General features: G+C 35.5%; 3 protein-coding genes across 3 annotated transcripts; 1 reads left to right on the top strand and 2 right to left on the bottom strand.

Moving 5' to 3' along the window:
* LOC109352018 (dr1-associated corepressor homolog) lies at positions 1,581–5,393 on the top strand. Its single transcript, XM_019593784.1, has 6 exons — positions 1,581–1,807; positions 2,884–2,956; positions 3,050–3,143; positions 4,094–4,216; positions 4,313–4,370; positions 4,783–5,393. Exons 1-6 carry the CDS (start codon positions 1,775–1,777, stop codon positions 5,251–5,253), a joined length of 852 nt encoding a protein of 283 aa, XP_019449329.1. The 5' UTR covers positions 1,581–1,774; the 3' UTR covers positions 5,254–5,393.
* LOC109352017 (cysteine proteinase inhibitor 6-like) lies at positions 7,317–16,450 on the bottom strand. Its single transcript, XM_019593783.1, has 4 exons — positions 16,154–16,450; positions 15,650–15,869; positions 8,632–8,777; positions 7,317–7,702 (listed from the first exon to the last, which is right to left on the bottom strand). Exons 1-4 carry the CDS (start codon positions 16,364–16,366, stop codon positions 7,565–7,567), a joined length of 717 nt encoding a protein of 238 aa, XP_019449328.1. The 5' UTR covers positions 16,367–16,450; the 3' UTR covers positions 7,317–7,564.
* On the bottom strand, positions 16,992–19,780 carry LOC109352487 (WAT1-related protein At5g07050-like). Its single transcript, XM_019594486.1, has 7 exons — positions 19,478–19,780; positions 19,307–19,369; positions 19,070–19,186; positions 18,549–18,801; positions 18,083–18,244; positions 17,687–17,838; positions 16,992–17,402 (listed from the first exon to the last, which is right to left on the bottom strand). The coding sequence occupies exons 1-7, from the start codon at positions 19,684–19,686 to the stop codon at positions 17,174–17,176; spliced, it is 1,185 nt and encodes a 394-aa protein (XP_019450031.1). The 5' UTR covers positions 19,687–19,780; the 3' UTR covers positions 16,992–17,173.

Raw genomic sequence — 20,085 nt, 5'->3', positions numbered from 1 at the left:
CTATATTCTGTCCACGTGGCACTTTTCCTGGATCTTGGTCCTAGGTTTGGTAAGAAAACATTTATGACAAAGATAGGTTAGAAATGAAAAAATAATCATTTACAAAAAAAATGTTTTGCCACCCTTTAAAAATAATATATTTTCTTATAAAATTATCATACAAATCTTATTATTTTATTATAAAAACGCAATATATGGTTTGGATTACATGACTTATATCTAACGTCAAAGAATGTGTTTATAAAGACCTGGTTTTATTATGTTCCTCTTTTTAATGACACTCTTACCTTAAACTATTTGTTATGTCGGTTATGTTTAAGGACCAGTACATAAATATAATTTTTTTTCCATGTTGATATCTCAGTGATGTTAAAGTTTTTTTATCCATAAAAAAACTCAGGTAACTACCAAAGACATTGGTCCCTTCTTCTAAATGCTGTCAAATGTTTTGCTACAGGGAGATAATTTTTGTCCAACTGAATTCAGAATAAGATATTTAATTTATATCATGCAAACTATTTGATACTTAATATATTAGTTATATAAACACTTTCAATTTTATTAGTATGAGTCTCTAAAACATATGTTAAAATAATAATATCATTTAAATATAAAAATGAATATAATGTTGAATGATTTTACTTTTCTTTAAGTAGCTCTTTTGTTTAGCAATTTTTTATTTAATTTTTTTAAGATCTATTCAATTAAAGGTACACACTTTCAATAAAATTTATGATTTGGATAAATCCACCTTATCATTATGAAGAATTCGATAAGTCAATGGCGAAATTGAGATCCATCAGCAATGAGACTTACAAATTTGAAAGGAGGATAACTTGTGATAGGTAATTGTTCTATTGGATTTAATACAGTGGTGATGGTAGAGAGGATTGAGGTTAGAGTTTCAAAAGAAAGGTATGTAGATTCCGGAACAAGTTAAGTAATGGATTTTTCCCCTTATTTTGTTGTTTATAATTCCTATATAAAGATAGGATTTTTCTTTTATTCTTAATAAATTAAGGTTCTTTAATTTTGTTCAACATATTAACGCTGTTATCATATTTATCACTCAATATTAATTATGAGGATGCAAATTAATAGATGGATCAAATGGATCAAATAATAAATATTCCTTTTTAGGTAGTCTACGAGCGGCTTCTCAATCGATTAATTATAAAATACTATTAACTTTATGTGTTATCAAGATCTCTACGTGTGATTTGTTGATACAGAACCTTTTCGATACTCTTATTATGCTCTTTTCTTTATAGGATGGGTAAAATAAATCGTTGATTCATTTTCATCATTATTATTATTATTCACAATTAAATTAAGAACTAAATAAATTAAAATATATAATGATAAAAGCAGGTAGGCAAATAGATGTAAGGTAATTTTTAAAACAAAATCTCAGATTAAGCGAGCCCATTACATGAGTAATTGATGATTTTTTTTTACTTCATAAATATTAAATAAAAGTCAAACCCAATTATATTATTACACGTCGTGACTTTGACTCTTTCTATAGCTGGGATCCAACTATTGGGTCGTGGCAGAATTTCCGTGACCGAGCTGTCACTTTAACAAAAATCACAGGCAGGCATATTACGTTGTATCTGAGACTTTCTATTGGATCTGAAAATGGGTTTCATTGATTTGATCTTGTTCATGATTGGTTCTGTTTTTTTATTCAAAGCTTTCGATTTTGCTTTCTGGGTCTCCTTCTTATGCTTCGTTTGATTCCCAATTCACGAACCCCACAAATTCAGTTACCATGAGGAAGAAGCTTGATACCCGTTTCCCTGCTGTAAGTTTTTTTCTCTCTCTCTCTCTCTCTCTCTCTCTCTCTCTTCAAATTTGTTGGTAAAGTTTTGATTTTTATGTAATTTGTTGCTTTTTGGATTCCTAGAAACCCATGGAAAGTGATAGTGGATTTTGCTTGTTTTGATTAAAAAGGGCAGCTCATAAGCTCTCACTTGGTGGCGGCTGGGTATGTTAGATATACGCAGCCCTTACCCTGCAAGCGGAGAGGTTGTTTCTACGATTTTGAACCTGTGACCTCGTGTTTACTGAGCAGTAACATTAACATAAGATTTATGGTGTTACATAATAATTGGAAGTTCTGGATATCTTTTTTCTTCATCATGGTGCTTGATGATTGAAGTAGATGGGGTTATGATGATCTGAACTGTTGATTGACTTAGTTTAGGTTTTTGGAATTTCCCCATTTTTTCATTTTAGATCTGTTTGGGTTCTGTGATTAGAATTCATATTGAAATTATTTGAAGTTTGAAGTATCAATATTTAAAATTAGGTGCATATAAGTATTTTTTGATATTGATACTTTTCCTTATGCTATTGTGAGTCTCTGATTCACTTCTTTTTTTCCATGACTTGTTAGTCACTATCTTTCAGATTAGTGTGAGCTCCCTTCGCCTGCTATTAGACTTAATTGTTGTAGACTGGCTTGTTGTCTTTGAGATTGTGTGATTTATACCTGAATGCAATTCTTCCTTTAGGAATTACTTTCAACATCATAAATTGGGAAAAACATACAACATAAACAACCGAGTCTTTTCCGACTAGGTGGGCTTAGTAACATGGATCTAACTTCTAACAAGTAATAAGGCCATAGTGTCCTATCTTAAAACGTGTCTGTAGACAAATCATTCACCGATAAATTGTTTTTGGTCTCCCTCTCCCTCTAACTATTGGGATACTCTTATATGAAAATCCAATTTAGTGTCAAGTTGAAACCATACAATGTTTGCAGGGGTCTTAATTTGTAATTTAGATTCTACTAATTTTTCTACTTACACTAATTACTATAAGGAGTAACATCTTCTAAAAGAACACTTTATTTATGGAAACATTAATTTGCAGGCTAGGATTAAGAAGATAATGCAAGCAGATGAGGATGTTGGAAAGATAGCCCTGGCAGTGCCTGTTTTAGTTTGTGAGTTGCTTCGGCTTGCTATGTTGTTAACTTAAGGCTGCAGTTTCTTTTCTCTTATAACTGTTACTGAAATTACTCTTGGATGCACGACAGCTAAAGCTCTGGAACTATTTTTGCAAGATCTTTGTGATCGTACTTATGAAATAACTCTTCAGAGAGGAGCAAAGACCATGAATTCATTGCATCTGTAAGTCAAAACTACTATGATGTGTATTACTTCTCTCTTATCTCCTATTTTAATGGATTGAAAATAATTCAATAACTTCAAATAATAATGTCTCTAAAATTGACTTTAAACATTGATTTTATTTTATTTTAATTCTCGCTCCTCACTGTTTACAGACAAACATCACACGTGTTACAGGCTTACAGCCTTTCCACATGTTATGGTCTCATTGATGTTATTTAAACATGTCTTTTGTGGATAACATTACCACAATTACCCAAAGAAACGTTCCTATATTTTGTCCTTTCAATTAAGTGTTGAATATTCTTGTTTATATTAAAAAAACTTTCCCAAACAAAAAATAACTTATTGGTTGTATAACTGCTGGAAGAAATCTTTTTGCGAGAAACTTTTTCCCCTTTCATCATATCTTGAGCTCTTGGCTGAACTTGGTGTAGGAAATAGGGATGTGATTTTCTTGTATCTGTAGAGGTTTGTAACTATGCTCTGCCCTATTGGCATCTTCAAGTAATTATTATTTAAAAATACAGAGAATATTTAAATCTCGCCTTTGTTTAACTACGTAGTTCAACGAAATTTCTTATACTTCTACCATCTAAGCAGCATATCAGATTACCTTGTAAATTAAAAAGTTCACTTGTTGAGGTTTCAACTATAAGTTGTTCTTGGCAGGGATAGTTGTGTTCTACATTTTAGAGTGGTATACCTTGTTAACCCAAAAACTTCAAATAATTTGTCACTTTGGAACCACCTTTAACCTCCACCATCATTTTAATTTGTGTTCTCAGGCATATGTTCCTAAGTTGATTAATTTAACCATGTAATATTCAGCTCCTGTTTGATTAGGATATTATACTGTTTCTGTTAACTGCCTTCGAAACTCATATTATCTTTAGTAAGCAGTACAAACTCCAAAGTCTCATCTACCAAATGGTGAATGTTAATTGCAGAAAACATTGTGTACAAAGCTATAATGTCTTTGACTTTCTGAGGGACGTTGTCAGTAGGGTTCCTGACTACAGCCATGGCCATTCTGAGGCTGGTGCTGATGATCGGGCCATTTCAAAACGAAGGTTTGCAGTTCAATATATTTGGTGTTTTTTTTTTAAACTTCTCATTTATGTATGCATATAGTTATTGATGCACTTAAGAATGTTATCCTCTTGCAGGAAAGCTGCTGCCGAAGATGGTAATGACAGTGATGAAGAAGCTAAGAGAGGCAAGATGGTAATTGCACTTCTTATATTTGCATCAAACCCCTTAGTAACACGTTATGTTTCTGTATTGTTGTCTCTATCCAATTTCTGACTTCCTACTTCTCTGATTTTTAGTTTCTTAATTCCTGTCCAGTACCATTGGTTAAACACAAATCAGTTTATTTCCAGAAATCACTTAGTACAAGTACATATATGTCTACTCTGTCTAACTGCTATGGAGACTATAATATATTGTTCCGGAAAAAAATGATTTGGTCTCTGTTCAGTAACTCTAGTTTTTAGTATGGAACACATGACAATCCCCTAAAGTATTGCAGGAATGAAAAACATTTCATGGGCAAAGAAGGCTTCATTTCCTAGCAGCCCCTTAATCTATGAGTTCTATACTTTATTTTGATCAATTTGTTTCTCCTTGGTTCCAGCGTGAGTTAAGCCACAGTGGCAGTACTGGTAGAGGAAGAGGCCGAGGTAGAGGAAGAGGCCGTGGTCGAGGAGCTCGAACTGCAGAAAGAGAGACACATCATCAGGAAGCTGAACCCGAGCCTTGTACTATTGTTCAGCATGGAAGCGAACATAATACTGATACAATCATGACAATGCATGATGGTTCAGAGTCGAAGGAGTTACTGAAGGAGAATATTTCAGTTCCTGTTGAAAACAATGAGTCATTCCAAAACATTGATCTGAATGCCAACATGAACGAAAACGAGGACAAAAATGCTAGCACAGCAGCTAATGCCCCATTGTCTGAACCTGCAACAGAGATCAAACATGAAGAAATTCCAGGGTGGTCCCTTTCTGATGTGAGCAAGATGGCCATCGATACTATGCAGCTTGCACACCTTGGTCGGGGACTAGAAGATGAAGATGAAGATTACGACGAGGAAGGGTAAATACTATGTAGTCTTTGAGCTATTAGATTAGTGAAAAGCTTATTATAACTGTAGAATAAGTACACACTAGTGCTATGATGATGACTATTTGGCAGTTTCATTGTTTTGTTCAACTTAAAAAGGTCATTTGACTATGTTAAAATTAATATAAAAAAATTAAAACAACTTTTTAATGAAAGTTTGATATTACAAATAGTATTAGTTCATTTCCTATCAGCCCCTTAACTCAACCAATCATTTCTATTTATTTAAAACCAATTAGAACTGATACACGTTTCTATATTTACAAATTATTCATATAATTCAACACAAGCATGTAGAACAACAAACCCAAAAATAAATCAACAATAAAACATGGAAAATAATTGACTAACAAATAAAGAAATTTTTTGGACAAGAGCATCACAGTTCTGTTTTGCGTTTTGGAATTGACGAGGTGAATGCTTTTGCTTTGTTTCAATGATAAAATGGCAAGTAAGAATAAAAGAAATGAAGCAATATGCGTGGGTCTTGATTTGATAATGGATGCACAAATAGAAGCTCATGTATCCAACTTCTTTTCAAAGCTACTTTTTTATGTACTTTTCTATGTTAAATTTAAGCTCTTTATTTTTAGTAGAGCTTCTCAATGAAGGTGTTCGGCTAAACTTTAACTGAGAGGAGTTAAAAAAGTCAAACATACAGATAATCTATCCAACCGGTTTTAAAACATGCCCCATGTTGACTGAAGAAAGAACTGAATGTCCCTTTTTAATGTTGTCTTGTAGCTGATATATCTTTCTTTTAACAACTAGTGTCTTCTTGGAGCCCTTTTAGGCCTACGAGGCTACGATGTGTATTCATCACATCAAACTCATGATCTGGGAACAACATATGGAGTTCCACTTTTTTTTACCAATTACAGAGCGTGTCACAAAAAAGTGGGGTTTTTTTTCCAATAACCTGTACCACTACTGTCTTAGAGATATAACCGACAATGTATGAGTTTTATACATTGTTATTGTGTCATTTATTATTCATGTTTTATTGACTCTTCAAAAAATAATACAAATAAATAGTAGTCATGTATTGACTGTATTTAAATCTTTACACTTACAATATAGCAATATTAACTCATAAATATTAAGTGACATTGATGATATATTTTTGTTGAAATGGCGGACTATTTATTTGTAAGGTGAAAGTTACCGGACCTAGCCATCCATTTGTAAACCAAAATTCAAATTATTAGCATTGCCTTATTAAGTCTAATATAGTTGACAAATATGGTGAAGTCATGTTAAGGAGTCGATTATTAATTTTTTATGTTTGAGCGGTGAAACATCAAATAAATTTAAAAATTATTTGGCAGAACTAAGCACAAAATTGAGACCTTGAAAACATAGTCTTAACATTTGGAAGTCTAATTAGAATTGAGATTGCTATTCCATACAATTACATTAACCACTAAAACTATTCTAGCCTAATTTCTAACTAGAGAATAAACTATATCTTTGTACATAAGATAACTTATCTCCTTCCGCCAATAAAAATATGACATGTATACTATTTTGTTTAGTTTATGTAATATTTTTGTAGAAAATGATCAAATATGACACATATCATAATTTTAGTGACTGAATTTATCTCATTATATCAAAAGATACTTTATTCTCTTCTACCTATTACCCTCTAAAATATAATTCCAAGTTTTATAATTGTATCGTGAAAGCTAAAAAATGTTGTTTATCACACGTTTGCAGAGACAAACTCAACTTAACTGATATTGTAACTCCAACTTCTATGCCCAATATTATGCAACACCTCTACTTCAACCTTACCTGCATTCATTCCTTTTCTCTATGTAAGTATGTATCAATTGCCTAACCTGTTATATCATCTAAAACTTGCTCTGTCTTCCTTCCATTTCAGCTCCTTGTTTAGGCAACCAATACATCTCCAAGTTCATTTGTTTCTCTGTTCCTATGACAATTTGAACTCGCTGCAAGATCACCATCATATCGTTAACTATATGGGATGCAGGTATCCCAAATCCAGCATTGAAATCGAACTTGCACCATGAGGGAGACAATACAATAACACACATTATTATTAAGAGCAAAGCTTATTACATACTGAGTTGCTTATAATATGAGCACACCACACAAAACACGAATAAGTTGCCATAGGCATAGAGAAATGTATTGTTAAGACATATCATATGAACAAAATCCGAGGAAGGACTAATTGTGCACCATACATCATAAATAGTGCATATTTAAGGGCCAACAGGGGCAACATTGCTAATGTACCCAAGCTTCACATATGAGGATTAGGAATGATCTTGTTCCAGATGGTTTAGATTGAACCCACCTTCATTATTCTTGTGTACCTCTACCTTGAACTTCTCTTCCTTGTCTCCACGCTTGACCTTCAGGAGCAGATTAAACTTTGCAGAATCATCAATCACCTGCATATTAATTTAGATATCTACTAGTCATGGTACATCAAGGTTAACGCCCCATCAAGGTTTTTAACTGAAATAAAGGCACATAGTGAATTTTATAACATCCTTTCTTCTTGGTAGGAGAATGACATAACTGAACCTCATATATAAATCTATATAAGAAACAATGAATGACATCAGATGAAGGAGCATGTCTTGCACAAGTGTAGGTTTTTAACCTTCAACTTAAAATCCATAAGTTTCTACCTGCCATTTCAATTTACCTTTCTAAATATCATTTCATTCAATATATAGTAAACAAAACAATACATATATCACTTCATATTGATTTGAAGTGTCTGTGTAAAGTGTATTGATGTATATGTAGACACATCTACACTTCTCAATGTAATTGATATAAGAATATATAACCCTTAACTTATACTTAATTACTTATGTAGTACTGGTAACTGAATATATATGAACACCAAGAAAGAGAATTCAATCAATCAGTAAATATTTAAATTACATTACCAAATCAATACAATTGAAATTGTTAACGTTGGGAATTCAGAAAAACAGACACTGGGAAGTCCACATTACATGATAAATATTTTATAGGCAAACAAGCATGCAGATTACAGGCAACATAGAATTTTAAAATATCAAGTCAAAAAAGAACCAACAAAAACTTGATAAAGACGAACACTATACGAAAAATAAGATTCACAGAAACCAAATAACAATTACAAATTGTTGCATAAGATTTTCAGAAACCAAAATATTGTCAAGGGAACAAGTAATATGCAGTATGAATTTTTTTGCAGTACAGGGAATCTAAACATCAAATTGCAATCCACAATTCTCTAAATTAAACCACACCATATTCCTGAACCAGTTGAAAAACAAACTAGACCAAGAAAATTTGAAAGAATACAGAATAAGGCACTGACCTCAGCATTTGCATCAACAATCTCATGAAGCTCATAAGGCACTAGTGAATTAGACCTCTGCTGGATGCTCTTCAGAGCATAATCTGCCGCATCCTGAACTTGAGGGTCCTGTGTTGGCACAGATTGCCATCCTGGTTTGTGAACATCTGACAGCAAAAGTGGCAAGCATAAACTTTATTAACAAACAAACACTTGGATTTTATATACACTACAAGAGATACACAAGAAGGGAAGTAACCATATGCATGGCAAATGTGATCGAATTGCACTTCTAAATGACTGAAACCATAATCCAGCGTCCTAAAAGCACTTCGTCTGTTCTTTTACCTTTCTTTCTCTGCTCTATCTTATACTAGATAGTCAATAGTGCCACTATAGCACGTGGTGAAGGGGGTTCCACTACACTATACCCAGGGGCGCCGCCGATCCAATTAGCGGTTGAGGCGGTTCGCAACAGCGGCTGCTATTGCAGGTTTAGCAGTGCTTTGCATTTGCTAAAGGGACAAAGGCGCAAAAAATCTTAACAAATGCCTCCAAATTTAAAACTAATGCAATTTTTAAGGGTATTTCGGTCTTTTTGCCCAACCCAAACATATTACTCTTAGGGTCTGAAACTGAGGAGAGTAGACAACACAGTTTCCGCTCCTCATGATTGTGAAAGCATAGCCCTAACATATCATTCTATCTCTCTCTTTGTCCTCGTTAGCCGGCATTTTTCAGGCAACATGACTTAGCAGTGACATCCTAGTCTATTTGCACTCTTCCTCTGGTTCTCTATTTTTCAGTTTGCACTTTAGCACACTCTGTTTCTCTGTTCTTATCCTCTGTTTCACAGCCTTAGAAGTTAAGCTTGGTTGACTTACATTGGAGACTTGGAGTTATATTGGATTTGAGGACTGAGGTATATTATTATTAGAATTGTACTGACGTGTATTTCTATATTATAATTTTGATTACTTGAGTTGTATACTAGATTTGAGTATTTTATGTGTATAGTATAAATTAGCTATCTCGCTTTGGGGGTTCTACTGCTCTGCTACTTGGGATTGACTACTTAGATCTTATCTCCCTCATCACACTCATCAATCCGGAAATTCCTAAGTTTAGGGTCAGTAATGATATGTTTGGGAGCATTAGAGGGTATGGGATGGAACATGATTGATAAGGCTCAAACCAGGCCAAGGGTTACAAATGTATATAAAAGGGGAAAAGGGGAGTTTGGTTGAAGTAAAATAACCAAACTTACCTATTATACCCTTGGGTAGTTAGGTAGTTAACTTTCTATAAATAGGAAGTTGTTAAGGGGAAGTTAGTTAGTTTTTGAGAGAGAATAGTCACTGATTGTGGAATCAGTAACCTTGGGAGGATCGTGGGATCCTTTGTAACTCTGCTATCTCCAATTCTTCCTTCTTTCTTCAATAAATTCTTGGTTAGAACCCTAGCAGAATCAAATTGATTCTGGTTAGGGGTATTTCCTTTACATTTCTATCTTCTTCTTCATTCTAGATACCAGTGTTTATCACTGGTATCAGAGCACCATTTCTGGTGCCTGAGGGGAGTGAGAACCACCGTTGTTCTGCCGCAACTGCTAATGGTCTCTACACGAAGCATGTGGAGCTCAACTGAGAGGATTGGGAAGGGATGAAAAAAGACAGAGAGGAGCTTCGAATGCGTGTGGAGCTCAACGAGGCACGCATGAAGAAAACTGACGATTTGTTAGAAGCTATAGCTTCGAAATTAGGGATTGCAAGTGAGAATCAACTTCCAGAAAGGAGTAGCGAAAACAACGAAGAGGTAGAAAGCCACAAACTACCTTTGAGCCACGATAAATGGAGGAAACTTGAGATCTCAATCTTCAGTGGTGATGATGCGCATGGTTGGGTCCAGAAATTGGAGAGATACTTTGCAATGTGAGCCATCACAGAGGAAGAAAGGATGCAGGCAACAATGGTTGCCCTAGACAGGAGGGCTCTTAGTTGGTTCCAGTGGTGGGAACGATGTAACCCCTCACCTACATGGAGTAGCTTTACGATTGTCGTGGTAAGGCGCTTTCAACCTTCCGTGATACAAAATCCCTTCGAACTTTTGTTATCTTTAAAACAAGAAAGTAGTGTAGAAGCATATGTAGATGAATTCGAGAAGTATGCAGAGGCTTTACAAGATATCAATCAAGATTTTGTAAGAGAGATTTTCTTAAATGGGTTGAGGGATGAGGTTAGAGTAGAGATAAAATTGTATGAATTGGGAACTCTAACCGAGATGATACAAAAAACTATACTCATTGAACAAAAAAATACCATGGTGAATAAGAGGCCTAGTGGAGGCTATGCTAGGTCTGGAACTCCATACAAGAACCCTACTTATAACAGGGTGGTATCAGTGGATCCCTCAACTATGAGTAGTACCAAGAGAGAAGGGTCATCATCAGCTAGTAGTGGGGTTGATAGTTCTAGGAGTGTTCAGGAAGTGGATCAGTCCAGAAGCAGAGGGGAGTATAGGAGGCTCACCAATGTTGAGATGAGAGAGAAGAGGGAAATGGGTCTTTGCTTCAGATGTGATGAACCCTTTTCTAGGGATCACATGCCAGAAGAAACAACTCAAGATGCTCATCTTGGGTGAGGGAGAGGAATCAGAGGGTATTAGAGAATAACAATTAGTTATTCTTATATTTCCTATGCTGAGTAAATTGGGTTATTAGTCACATGCTCAATAACCCAATTTATCACATGCCTAATTAGTTGTTAGGTTGTTATTTCAGTAACTAACTTATGTTAGTTACTGATTTCCTCTTTCTGTTTTTGCTATCTCTTATTTAAAGAGATAAACCTTCTCTTTGTAATTCAATCAAGTATTCATCAATAAAGTTTTGAAGCATATTCATCTTTTTATCTTTTTACAGAGGGGGAAATAGAAAGGGGTCAGGAGCATGATGTCTTTAACTCCTTACAATTGTCTCTTTATTCAATAGGAGGGTTCACCTCTACAAAATCTTGGAAGGGACCCTGGGTAGTAGATCAGTGGTGGTAATGATTGATTGTGGAGCCTCACATAACTTCATAACCAAGGAAGTGGTAGAGAGTATGAAGCTAAAGGTGCAAGAGACTAAGGTTTACATGGTGGAAGTGGGGGATGGACACAGGGTGAGATGTTAGGGGAGGTGCTCACAACTCAAATTGAGTTTACAGGGGTTAGAGGTGATCCAGGATTTTTACCTATTTGGGTTGAAGGGGGTGGATCTGGTGCTAGGCATTGAATGGCTAGCAGGGCTGGGAAGGGTCAGTGCTGACTTTGGGAAGATGGTGTTGAATATCAACAGAGCAGGGACTACCTTCACCTTGATAGGGGATCCTATATTGACCAGGACAGAATTATCCCTAGGGGCCTTCATGCAAGTCCTTATAGACGAAGGGGAAGGTCTAATGATTCAATGTGACACTCACCAACAGACTCAGGTTAAAGAGATGGTGCCAACAGAGTTGCAGCAGGTGCTCCTCCAGTTTCAGGATGTCTTCAAGGACCCTCAAGGGCTTCCCCTTTCAAAAGGCATGACCATACAATTCACTTACAAGAAGGAACTAAGGTGCTTAATATTTGACCTTACATGTGTCCACACTGTCAAAAGGCTGAAATTGAAAGGTTAGTGGCTGAAATGATGACTGCAAGGGTAATTAGACCCAATATTAGCCCTTATTCTAGCTCTGTTATCCTAGTAAAGAAGAAGGATGAGGGTTGGAGGTTTTGTGTTGACTATAGGGCACTTAACAAAATTACTGTGCCAAATAAATTCCCAATTCCCTTGATTGAAGAGTTGCTTGATGAATTAGGGGGTGCAAGGGTGTTCTCCAAGCTAGACCTTAAGGTAGGCTACCACCAGATAAGAATGAAGGAAGCAGATGTTGAGAAGACTGCCTTTAGGACTCATGAGGGGCACTATGAGTTCTTGGTCATGCCCTTTGGGCTGACCAATGCTCCCTCTACTTTTTAGTCCATGATGAATGGGATTTTGAGGCCTTATTTGAGGAAGTTTGCTCTCGTGTTCTTTGATGATATTCTGGTATACAGTCCAGACTTGAAGGCCCATAGCCATCACCTACAACTGGTATTGACACTACTAGCAGAGCATACTCTGAAAGCCAATTAGAAGAAGTGCAGCTTTGGACAAAATAACATTGAGTACCTAGGCCATATCATTTCTGAGCAAGGGGTGTCTGCTGACTTATCTAAGGTGGAAGATATGGTGACTTGGCCTCAAGCTACAAACCTCAAGAGCTTAAGAGGATTCCCAGGACTCACTGGCTACTATAGGAAATTTGTCCAAAACTATGGTAAGATTGCTAAACCACTGACTGAGTTGCTTAAAAAAGACTCATTCAAGTGGACTCCTGAAGCTACTACTGCCTTTGAAGAATTGAAGAAGGCTATGACCATCCTACCCTTGCTAGTTGTTCCTGACTTTGATAAGGAGTTTGTCATAGAAACAGATGCATCCAGCAAGGGGTTAGGGGCAGTCTTGATTCAAGAGGGAAGACCCCTAGCTTTTTGAATTCATGGTCTATCCTTAAGGGCTCAACAAAAATCTGTGTATGAAAGGGAGTTGATGGCATTGGTACAAGCAATTTAGAAATGGAGGCATTATATAGTAGGGAGACATTTCATTATTAAAACAGATCAAAAGAGCCTCAAGTTCCTGATTGAACAGAGGTTATTCTCTGATGAGCAATTCAAATGGGCAGCTAAATTGGTGGGATTAGATTTTGAGATCCAATATAAACCAGGGAGTGAAAATTCTGTGGCTGATGCCCTTTCTAGGAAGCTTATGTACTCTGCCATCTCCATTATCAGTAGTGAAGAGGTGGATATCTGAAACACAGAGTTGCAGTAGGATTCTAAGTGGAAGAAGGTTATCCAAGAGTTGGTCATAACCCCTACTACACACCCTGACTTTGAATTAAGGAAGGGGATTCTCTACTATAAGGGGAGGTTGGTTCTGTCTAAAACCTCCAACAGAAATCCTATCATAATGGTTGAATGCCATGATACTCTCATAGGTGGTCACTCTGGCCATTTCAGAACATATAAGAGGATCTCCAATTTCTTGTTCTGGGAGGGAATGAAGGCAGACATTAAAAGATTTGTAGAGGATTGTGAGGTTTATCAAAGGAGCAAGTACTCTACATTGGCCCCTGTAGGGCTCCTACAACCTCTTCCTATACCTCAAGAAGTATGGATGGACATCTCTATGGACTTCATAGGAGGACTACCTAAAGTCAAGGGCAAGGATACTATTTTTGTGGTGGTTGACAGGTTGTCCAAGTATGCTCATATGTTTGCTTTGGGTCACCCCTACTCAGCCAAGGATGTTGCTACTGTATTTCTGAAGGAGGTGGTTAAGCTCCATGGTTTCCCTACTACTATCATTTTTGACAGAGATTCTGTGTTTCTCAGCCAATTCTGGAAGGAGATATTTAGGGTGGCTGGTACTCAAATCAAGTTTAGTACCTCCTATCACCCCCAAACTGATGGGCAGACTGAAGTGGTTAATAGGTGCTTGGAGACCTACCTCAAATGTTTTGTGGGCCCAAGACCTAAACAGTGGTTGGAATGACTCTCATGAGCAGAATTCTGGTTTAACTCTAACTATAATGGCTCAGCTGGGATGACACCCTTTAGGGCACTGTATGGTAGGGAGGCACCCACTCTATTGAAGACAGGGGTTATCCCCTCTAAGGTTGAAGAAGTAAACAGATTAGATGCTCAGAGGGATGGGGTATTGGAAGAATTGAAGGATAATTTGTTGAAGGCCCAAAACTTGATGAAACAGCAGGCAGATAAACACAGAAGAGATGTGACATTTGAGTTAGGGGATTGGGTATATCTCAAGTTACAACCCTACAAGCTCAAGTCATTGGCCAAACATCCTTATGCTAAGCTAGCCCCAAAATACTATGGTCCCTACCAAGTGATTGAAAAGGTGGGAGCAGTTGCCTATAAGTTGGCTTTACCCCCACATGCCAGAATACATCCAGTCTTCCATATATCCTTACTGAAGCAGGCCCTAAAACCTCAGCAACAACCCCAATCCTTACCTCCAATGTTGAATGAAGAGTGGGAATTAGAGGTGGTGCCAGAAAACCATCTGGATCAGAGAACAAATGCTCAAGGGAAGATGGAGGTACTAGTCAAGTGGAAGGACCTTCCTGACCATGACTGCTCTTGGGAAGACACAACTACCCTTCAAGCAAGATTTCCAAATTTTCAACTTGAGGACAAGTTGATTCTTTTAGGTGAGGGTATTGATAAGGCTCAAACTAGGCCAAGGGTTACAAATGTATATAAAAGGGGAAAAAAAGGAGTTTGGTTGAAGTAAAATAACCAAACTTACCTATTATACCCTTGGGTAGTTAGGTAGTTAACTTTCTATAAATAAGAAGTTGTTAAGGGGAAGTTAGTTAGTTTTTGAGAGGGAATAGTCACTGATTGTGGAATCAGTAACCTTGGGAGGATCGTGGGATCCTTTGTAACCCTGCTATCTCCAATTCTTCCTTCTTTCTTCAATAAATTCTTGGTTAGAACCCTAGCAGAATCAAATTAATTCTGGTTAGGGGCATTTCCTTTACATTTCTATCTTCTTCTTCATTCTAGATACCAGTGTTTATCAATGATCCACCCGAATTTGGGGGTAACCAATGGAATGGTTCCCTTTCAATTGCATAATTTCTCTTCATTAAAAAAACTACAAAACAATGGAACATTATTTGACCCCTTCCATTCCATTCCCCTCTCTCCGATCCATTTAAACCCTAAATCATAATCAATCACGCTTGCGAGGTCCCAATTGTGGGACACAAGGTACGTTAACAATCCATGTAAACTGGTATTGGCATTATGATCCTTGCTTGATGCATGCCACTTATGAATATTGTAAGAACATAAGAGACACACTTAATATCTTCGTTACCTTTCACTTTCACATAGAATAACAAAGCAACCATAGCATGACAATTAGAATATGATTAACCTTTTTTGACACCAAGATCTGCAGAGGTAAACGACGATGCAGCAGCAGCAGGCTCAAACTCAGTGAGTTCTTTAAAGTTAAGCCATGGTTTAACCCACACTTTGGCATCATAGATCTTCTTCTGACCAGCATCAATGGCCTCAATAGTAAGATAATGCAGTGTGCCAGCAACAAGTTGTTCCTGTGCCTTCACCACCCTTGTAAATTCTAGGAGTGCATTCTTCAACACCATCATCCAACATGAGTCAATATTCATCATATTTTGCATATAAGACAAAACGACAGAAGAAAAAACATTCTCCATATTATACAAGTATACCATATATTTTTTTGTCTTTTTTATTTAGTATGATTAATGAAAAGAGTCTTCTAGAGTGAGAAAGTAAAGGCAGTAACAATTGATTGAACTTAAAGTGGTTAATTAGTAAATTACTTAAGAGTTGATGATGAATCTTTCTTAATTCCGGTACTCGTCTAAAACCAGAAAGTATAGGGAATAAGAACCTGTTTTTTGTTGTGTTCGTTGACAGCGAAGTGACCAAGGTCTTGGATTTCGAGGCTGTTTTGAAATCCTTCAGAATTGACAATACCTCCCACCATTGGTTCGTCACAGAATTCGGAGCAATTTCCCAAAGATCCACGGAATGAGAACAACGCAACGAAGAAGAAGAAGAAGAAGAAGCTTAGCAATGGAAGCAGACAAGTACCTGATCTCATTTCTTTCTCTCTTTCTCAATGGAACCACTTTTATAGCGAAAGATACTTTTTGCTTCTATTGCTTCAATTCGAGGACACGTGTATTCCCAGTTTTAAATGCTTCCACCGCCCCCGACTTAAAAAATAAACATAATTATAAATGTCTATAGTTAATCAAATTAAAATAAGTAATATAAAGATGTTGATTTATATTTTATAATAACTTCTTAATTATAAATTCGTTTCGCCCTTGGGTACCGTGAAAGAGTCTTGTATTGTACTGGAGTATCTCAATTGGTTCTTGGGATGGTTGACCTTGTAAATTCTATCTTCCAAAGATGCTTTTTCCATTATTTTATTTTACTTATTCATTAAGTTTTTATCTGTTTTTTTTTGTTCTTGGGATGGTTGACCTTTTTGATTTAACGTATCTTTTCTCATCATTTAATTTAATTAATTAATGTCGAACTTGCTGTTATAAAAATATAGTTACACATGGCCACTGCCACACGACCCAATTTATAGAAAGGCCTGAAGGATGTAATAAAAAAAACTGAAGCTTAAAAAAGTAAACGAATCCTTCAAAAAATATCCTAATATTCATTCATTAAAAGAAGAATAAAGTGAATGAAATCCCATAACAATAAGCATAATAAAGATTGAGAGATAAAGAAACTACGAATTCTAAATTGATTAGTTGGAATTTGTTACATAATTATATATTGCTTAGATCCAACAAACAAGGCCTCTCTCATCAAAACTTAAAAAAAAATGCTAAAAAAGGATATATGGGAATGATGGGAGATTGTTTAATTGTTTCCCTCTTGGTTATGTTTCATTTTTTATTACAACAGATGATGAGAGCTTTTTTATGGTTTCTCCTTCCTCACTAGACCTTGATTCAATTAAATAATTTGTGGAATCAGTTATTAAGGTTGCATTTCCAGCATCTTTTACATGCAATGGTATTTCATCTACTTTGCTTTCTACACTGTCTTTGTGCTTTCCCCATAACACAGAGTATAAGCCCACAACAATCAACACCGAACCAATCACACTGCACCCACAAGTTGGTAAACAAAAAAAAACTGTTATTATCTTCTAATCAAATTAATCAATCAATATTCATGCCATCATAACCCACTTTTCTTACTATGATTGTGATTCACAAGTGATACACCAATGTATTAGGAGTACCTTCTGAATTTTACCAAAAAGTAATTTTCATGAAAATATATATTATCTTAAAATAGGATTTCAGATGGTAATAAAGTAATAAATTGTTTTAAAACGTAATGTATAATAATATGTTTGCAAGGAGAGGAGGCAATAGAAATTTACCCTCCGAGATAAATTTGCTCTGCAAGGATAAAGGAACCCATGATGGCTACAATAATCATCATTAGAGGGCTAAAAGCAGTTGCAAAGACAGGCCCTTTTGTCTTTATCACAAGCCCTTGTACATAATATGCCATGCTTGATGTCACAATTCCCTGATAATAAAAATATTAAAATAATATAATAAAAGACCACAAATGAACATCAAAATAGGAACATCATGCAATTTATTTTATTTTAAAAAAATAGTATATATAGGAAGAAAATAAAAAAGTAGTTGAGACATATCAAATAAGAAAGTAGTCTAAACTTAAATGAATCTTTAACCTTTAGTACATCCTAAATAAAATTGTCTATTGTGTGCATAAGAAACTGAAAACTTATATGAAAGATTCTTACAGCATAGGCAGCAGCAAGTAAGTTCATATCCCAGCCAATTCTCCAGACAGAAGGATTGTGTTCCACAACAAAAGTAACAGCAATAGCTTGAATAGTGCCTATGAAGCATACCAGTGATGTAAGACTAAACTGATGATTTTTGTATGTCTCTATAGCTTTTGCCTGTCCAAATGGATCAAAACATCAATAATCTTAATCATAACATCAATAAAAAGGCACACACTTCCTCATACAAAGTACAATAAGACTATCACATTTTTTCTTTGGTTCTGTAGTTTAAAAGTTTAGTTCTCAGTTCTTATATTTTCAGAATCCATAAAAACTAAAACCTATTTAAACCAAAACGAGTTATGACTAATAATCAAAACTAAACTTTGAATTATAGGAATCAGAAATCAAAATAGTGAAAATTTGTAAACACCAAAATTGTATTTAAACCTATTTCCTTTATGATATGATATCTTACTTGTAAAACAAAGAGGGAGGCCCATGCAAGGGTAGCAATGATAAGGAAGGTGCAGCCTAAAAACCAGTCTTTGTCTGAGGGTCCTGTGTTGTTTGTTGCATTAGATTTATCATGAGAATGACTATGTTTGGCCCATAACATCTCCACAATAGGTCCTTTATATAAGGTCATCAACATGGCCCCAGCCACTGTAACTATTGTTCCCACTACCTTTGCTTGGCATCTCACCTTCTTCATGTCTATCTTCTCCATCCTTAATTACAATCCACACAAGATTAATTTAAAACTAGTAATTCTTAGAGAGAACAAACAACCTTAAAAAAAATATGGTTTTTATGTTTTATATAAATGAACATAGGTTAAAAAAAAAACCATAAGAAAAAAGAACAATTGTTTATCCTAAAGAAATGATCTGAATCAAACACCCTCTCCGTTTCCCCACAAACCTTTTTTTATTCCAAAACCAGTATCCACACACAATAGCAAAATCGAAAAAGTAATGAAGATTTTGCTTAATTTACCTGCATAAAGCTGCTAACACAAAAGTCATGGCTGGAAGCATGTTACTCATTGCACATGAGAAGGTTGGGGATGTGAGTTTCAACCCAGCATAGTAGAAATTTTGATCAATCACAGGCCTGTTAAGTTAGTAATTAATCCATCACAATAATCATTTTAGTGCATGCAACTTTCTATTCACATCCTATAAAATAGAACTTGTTAGTTAGTGCATTAAACTATAAGGATAAGGGACTAACCCAAGCAGAGCTAGGATGAAAATTTGCATGAAAATTTTGAATGTGATCTTTGGTTGACCTTTCCTGGAAAATTAAAACCATGACTTAGCATTCATATAATTAACTTAAAGGTCCATGTTAGTAAAAATAATATAATATAATTAAGCTAGGTTGCATTTTATCATTATTAACCTTTCAAAAATGAAAGCAAATGGAGCTATGACAGCGGTTGCAATGGCATGGCGATAAACTACTAGGACATAGTGGCTCATGCCTTGGTTGAGAGAAACCTTAGTGATTATGTTCATGCCAGCATAACCAAACTGTAAAGAGATCATGGCAAAGTAGTGTTTAGAAGTCTCTAGGAATTTTACACAAGAACTAAGCTTTTCAGTGGCCATAATTTCTCTTATACTTTAGAGAAATTGAGAGTGTTTATTTTGTGTATAGAGGAAGAACACTTGAGGATGGCTTGTGTGTCTTCCTGAGAAAATGCATGGGAATGGTCCAACTATTTATACCAGCATGGACTAAATTGTCTACGTCATATACATGTACACTCAAAAATATTATTCAGCATTTTTTTTGTGGTACAACACTTATATGAGAGCGTCTTAATAAATAGTGACTATAAAATATATTAGTCTCTAATAATTAGAGATGTAAGAATATTCTTAATGTTTGAAAAGAGTGATTAAATAATATATACAAAGTTTAATAATTATGGACACACACTAACTGATTATTATAGTATTATCTCATCATTCATTATTTATTTATATTATTAATTTAAGAGTCAT

The sequence above is a fragment of the Lupinus angustifolius genome, chromosome LG07 (assembly GCF_001865875.1).
Source record: "Lupinus angustifolius cultivar Tanjil chromosome LG07, LupAngTanjil_v1.0, whole genome shotgun sequence".
NCBI lineage: Eukaryota > Viridiplantae > Streptophyta > Magnoliopsida > Fabales > Fabaceae > Lupinus > Lupinus angustifolius.
The sequence above is the reverse complement of the archived record's forward strand: the minus strand, read 5'-3'. Positions and strand labels throughout refer to the sequence as shown.

Excerpts from the sequence above, each read along its gene's own strand:
- LOC109352017 (XM_019593783.1), bottom strand. The coding sequence starts at position 16,366 with ATGAGATCAGGTACTTGTCTGCTTCCATTGCTAAGCTTCTTCTTCTTC. Across the intron at positions 8,778-15,649 it reads AGATCTTGGTGTCAAAAAAG|ATGTTCACAAACCAGGATGG; the intron begins GTTAATCATATT and ends TTTTGCTGTCAG. Across the intron at positions 7,703-8,631 it reads TTGTTGATGCAAATGCTGAG|GTGATTGATGATTCTGCAAA; the intron begins GTCAGTGCCTTA and ends ATTAATATGCAG.
- LOC109352018 (XM_019593784.1), top strand. The coding sequence starts at position 1,775 with ATGAGGAAGAAGCTTGATACCCGTTTCCCTGCT. Across the intron at positions 1,808-2,883 it reads TTGATACCCGTTTCCCTGCT|GCTAGGATTAAGAAGATAAT; the intron begins GTAAGTTTTTTT and ends ATTAATTTGCAG. Across the intron at positions 2,957-3,049 it reads GGCAGTGCCTGTTTTAGTTT|CTAAAGCTCTGGAACTATTT; the intron begins GTGAGTTGCTTC and ends GATGCACGACAG.
- LOC109352487 (XM_019594486.1), bottom strand. The coding sequence starts at position 19,686 with ATGGCCACTGAAAAGCTTAGTTCTTGTGTAAAATTCCTAGAGACTTCT. Across the intron at positions 19,187-19,306 it reads TTCATCCTAGCTCTGCTTGG|GCCTGTGATTGATCAAAATT; the intron begins GTTAGTCCCTTA and ends CTAACTTAACAG. Across the intron at positions 18,802-19,069 it reads GTGTTAGCAGCTTTATGCAG|GATGGAGAAGATAGACATGA; the intron begins GTAAATTAAGCA and ends ATTGTAATTAAG.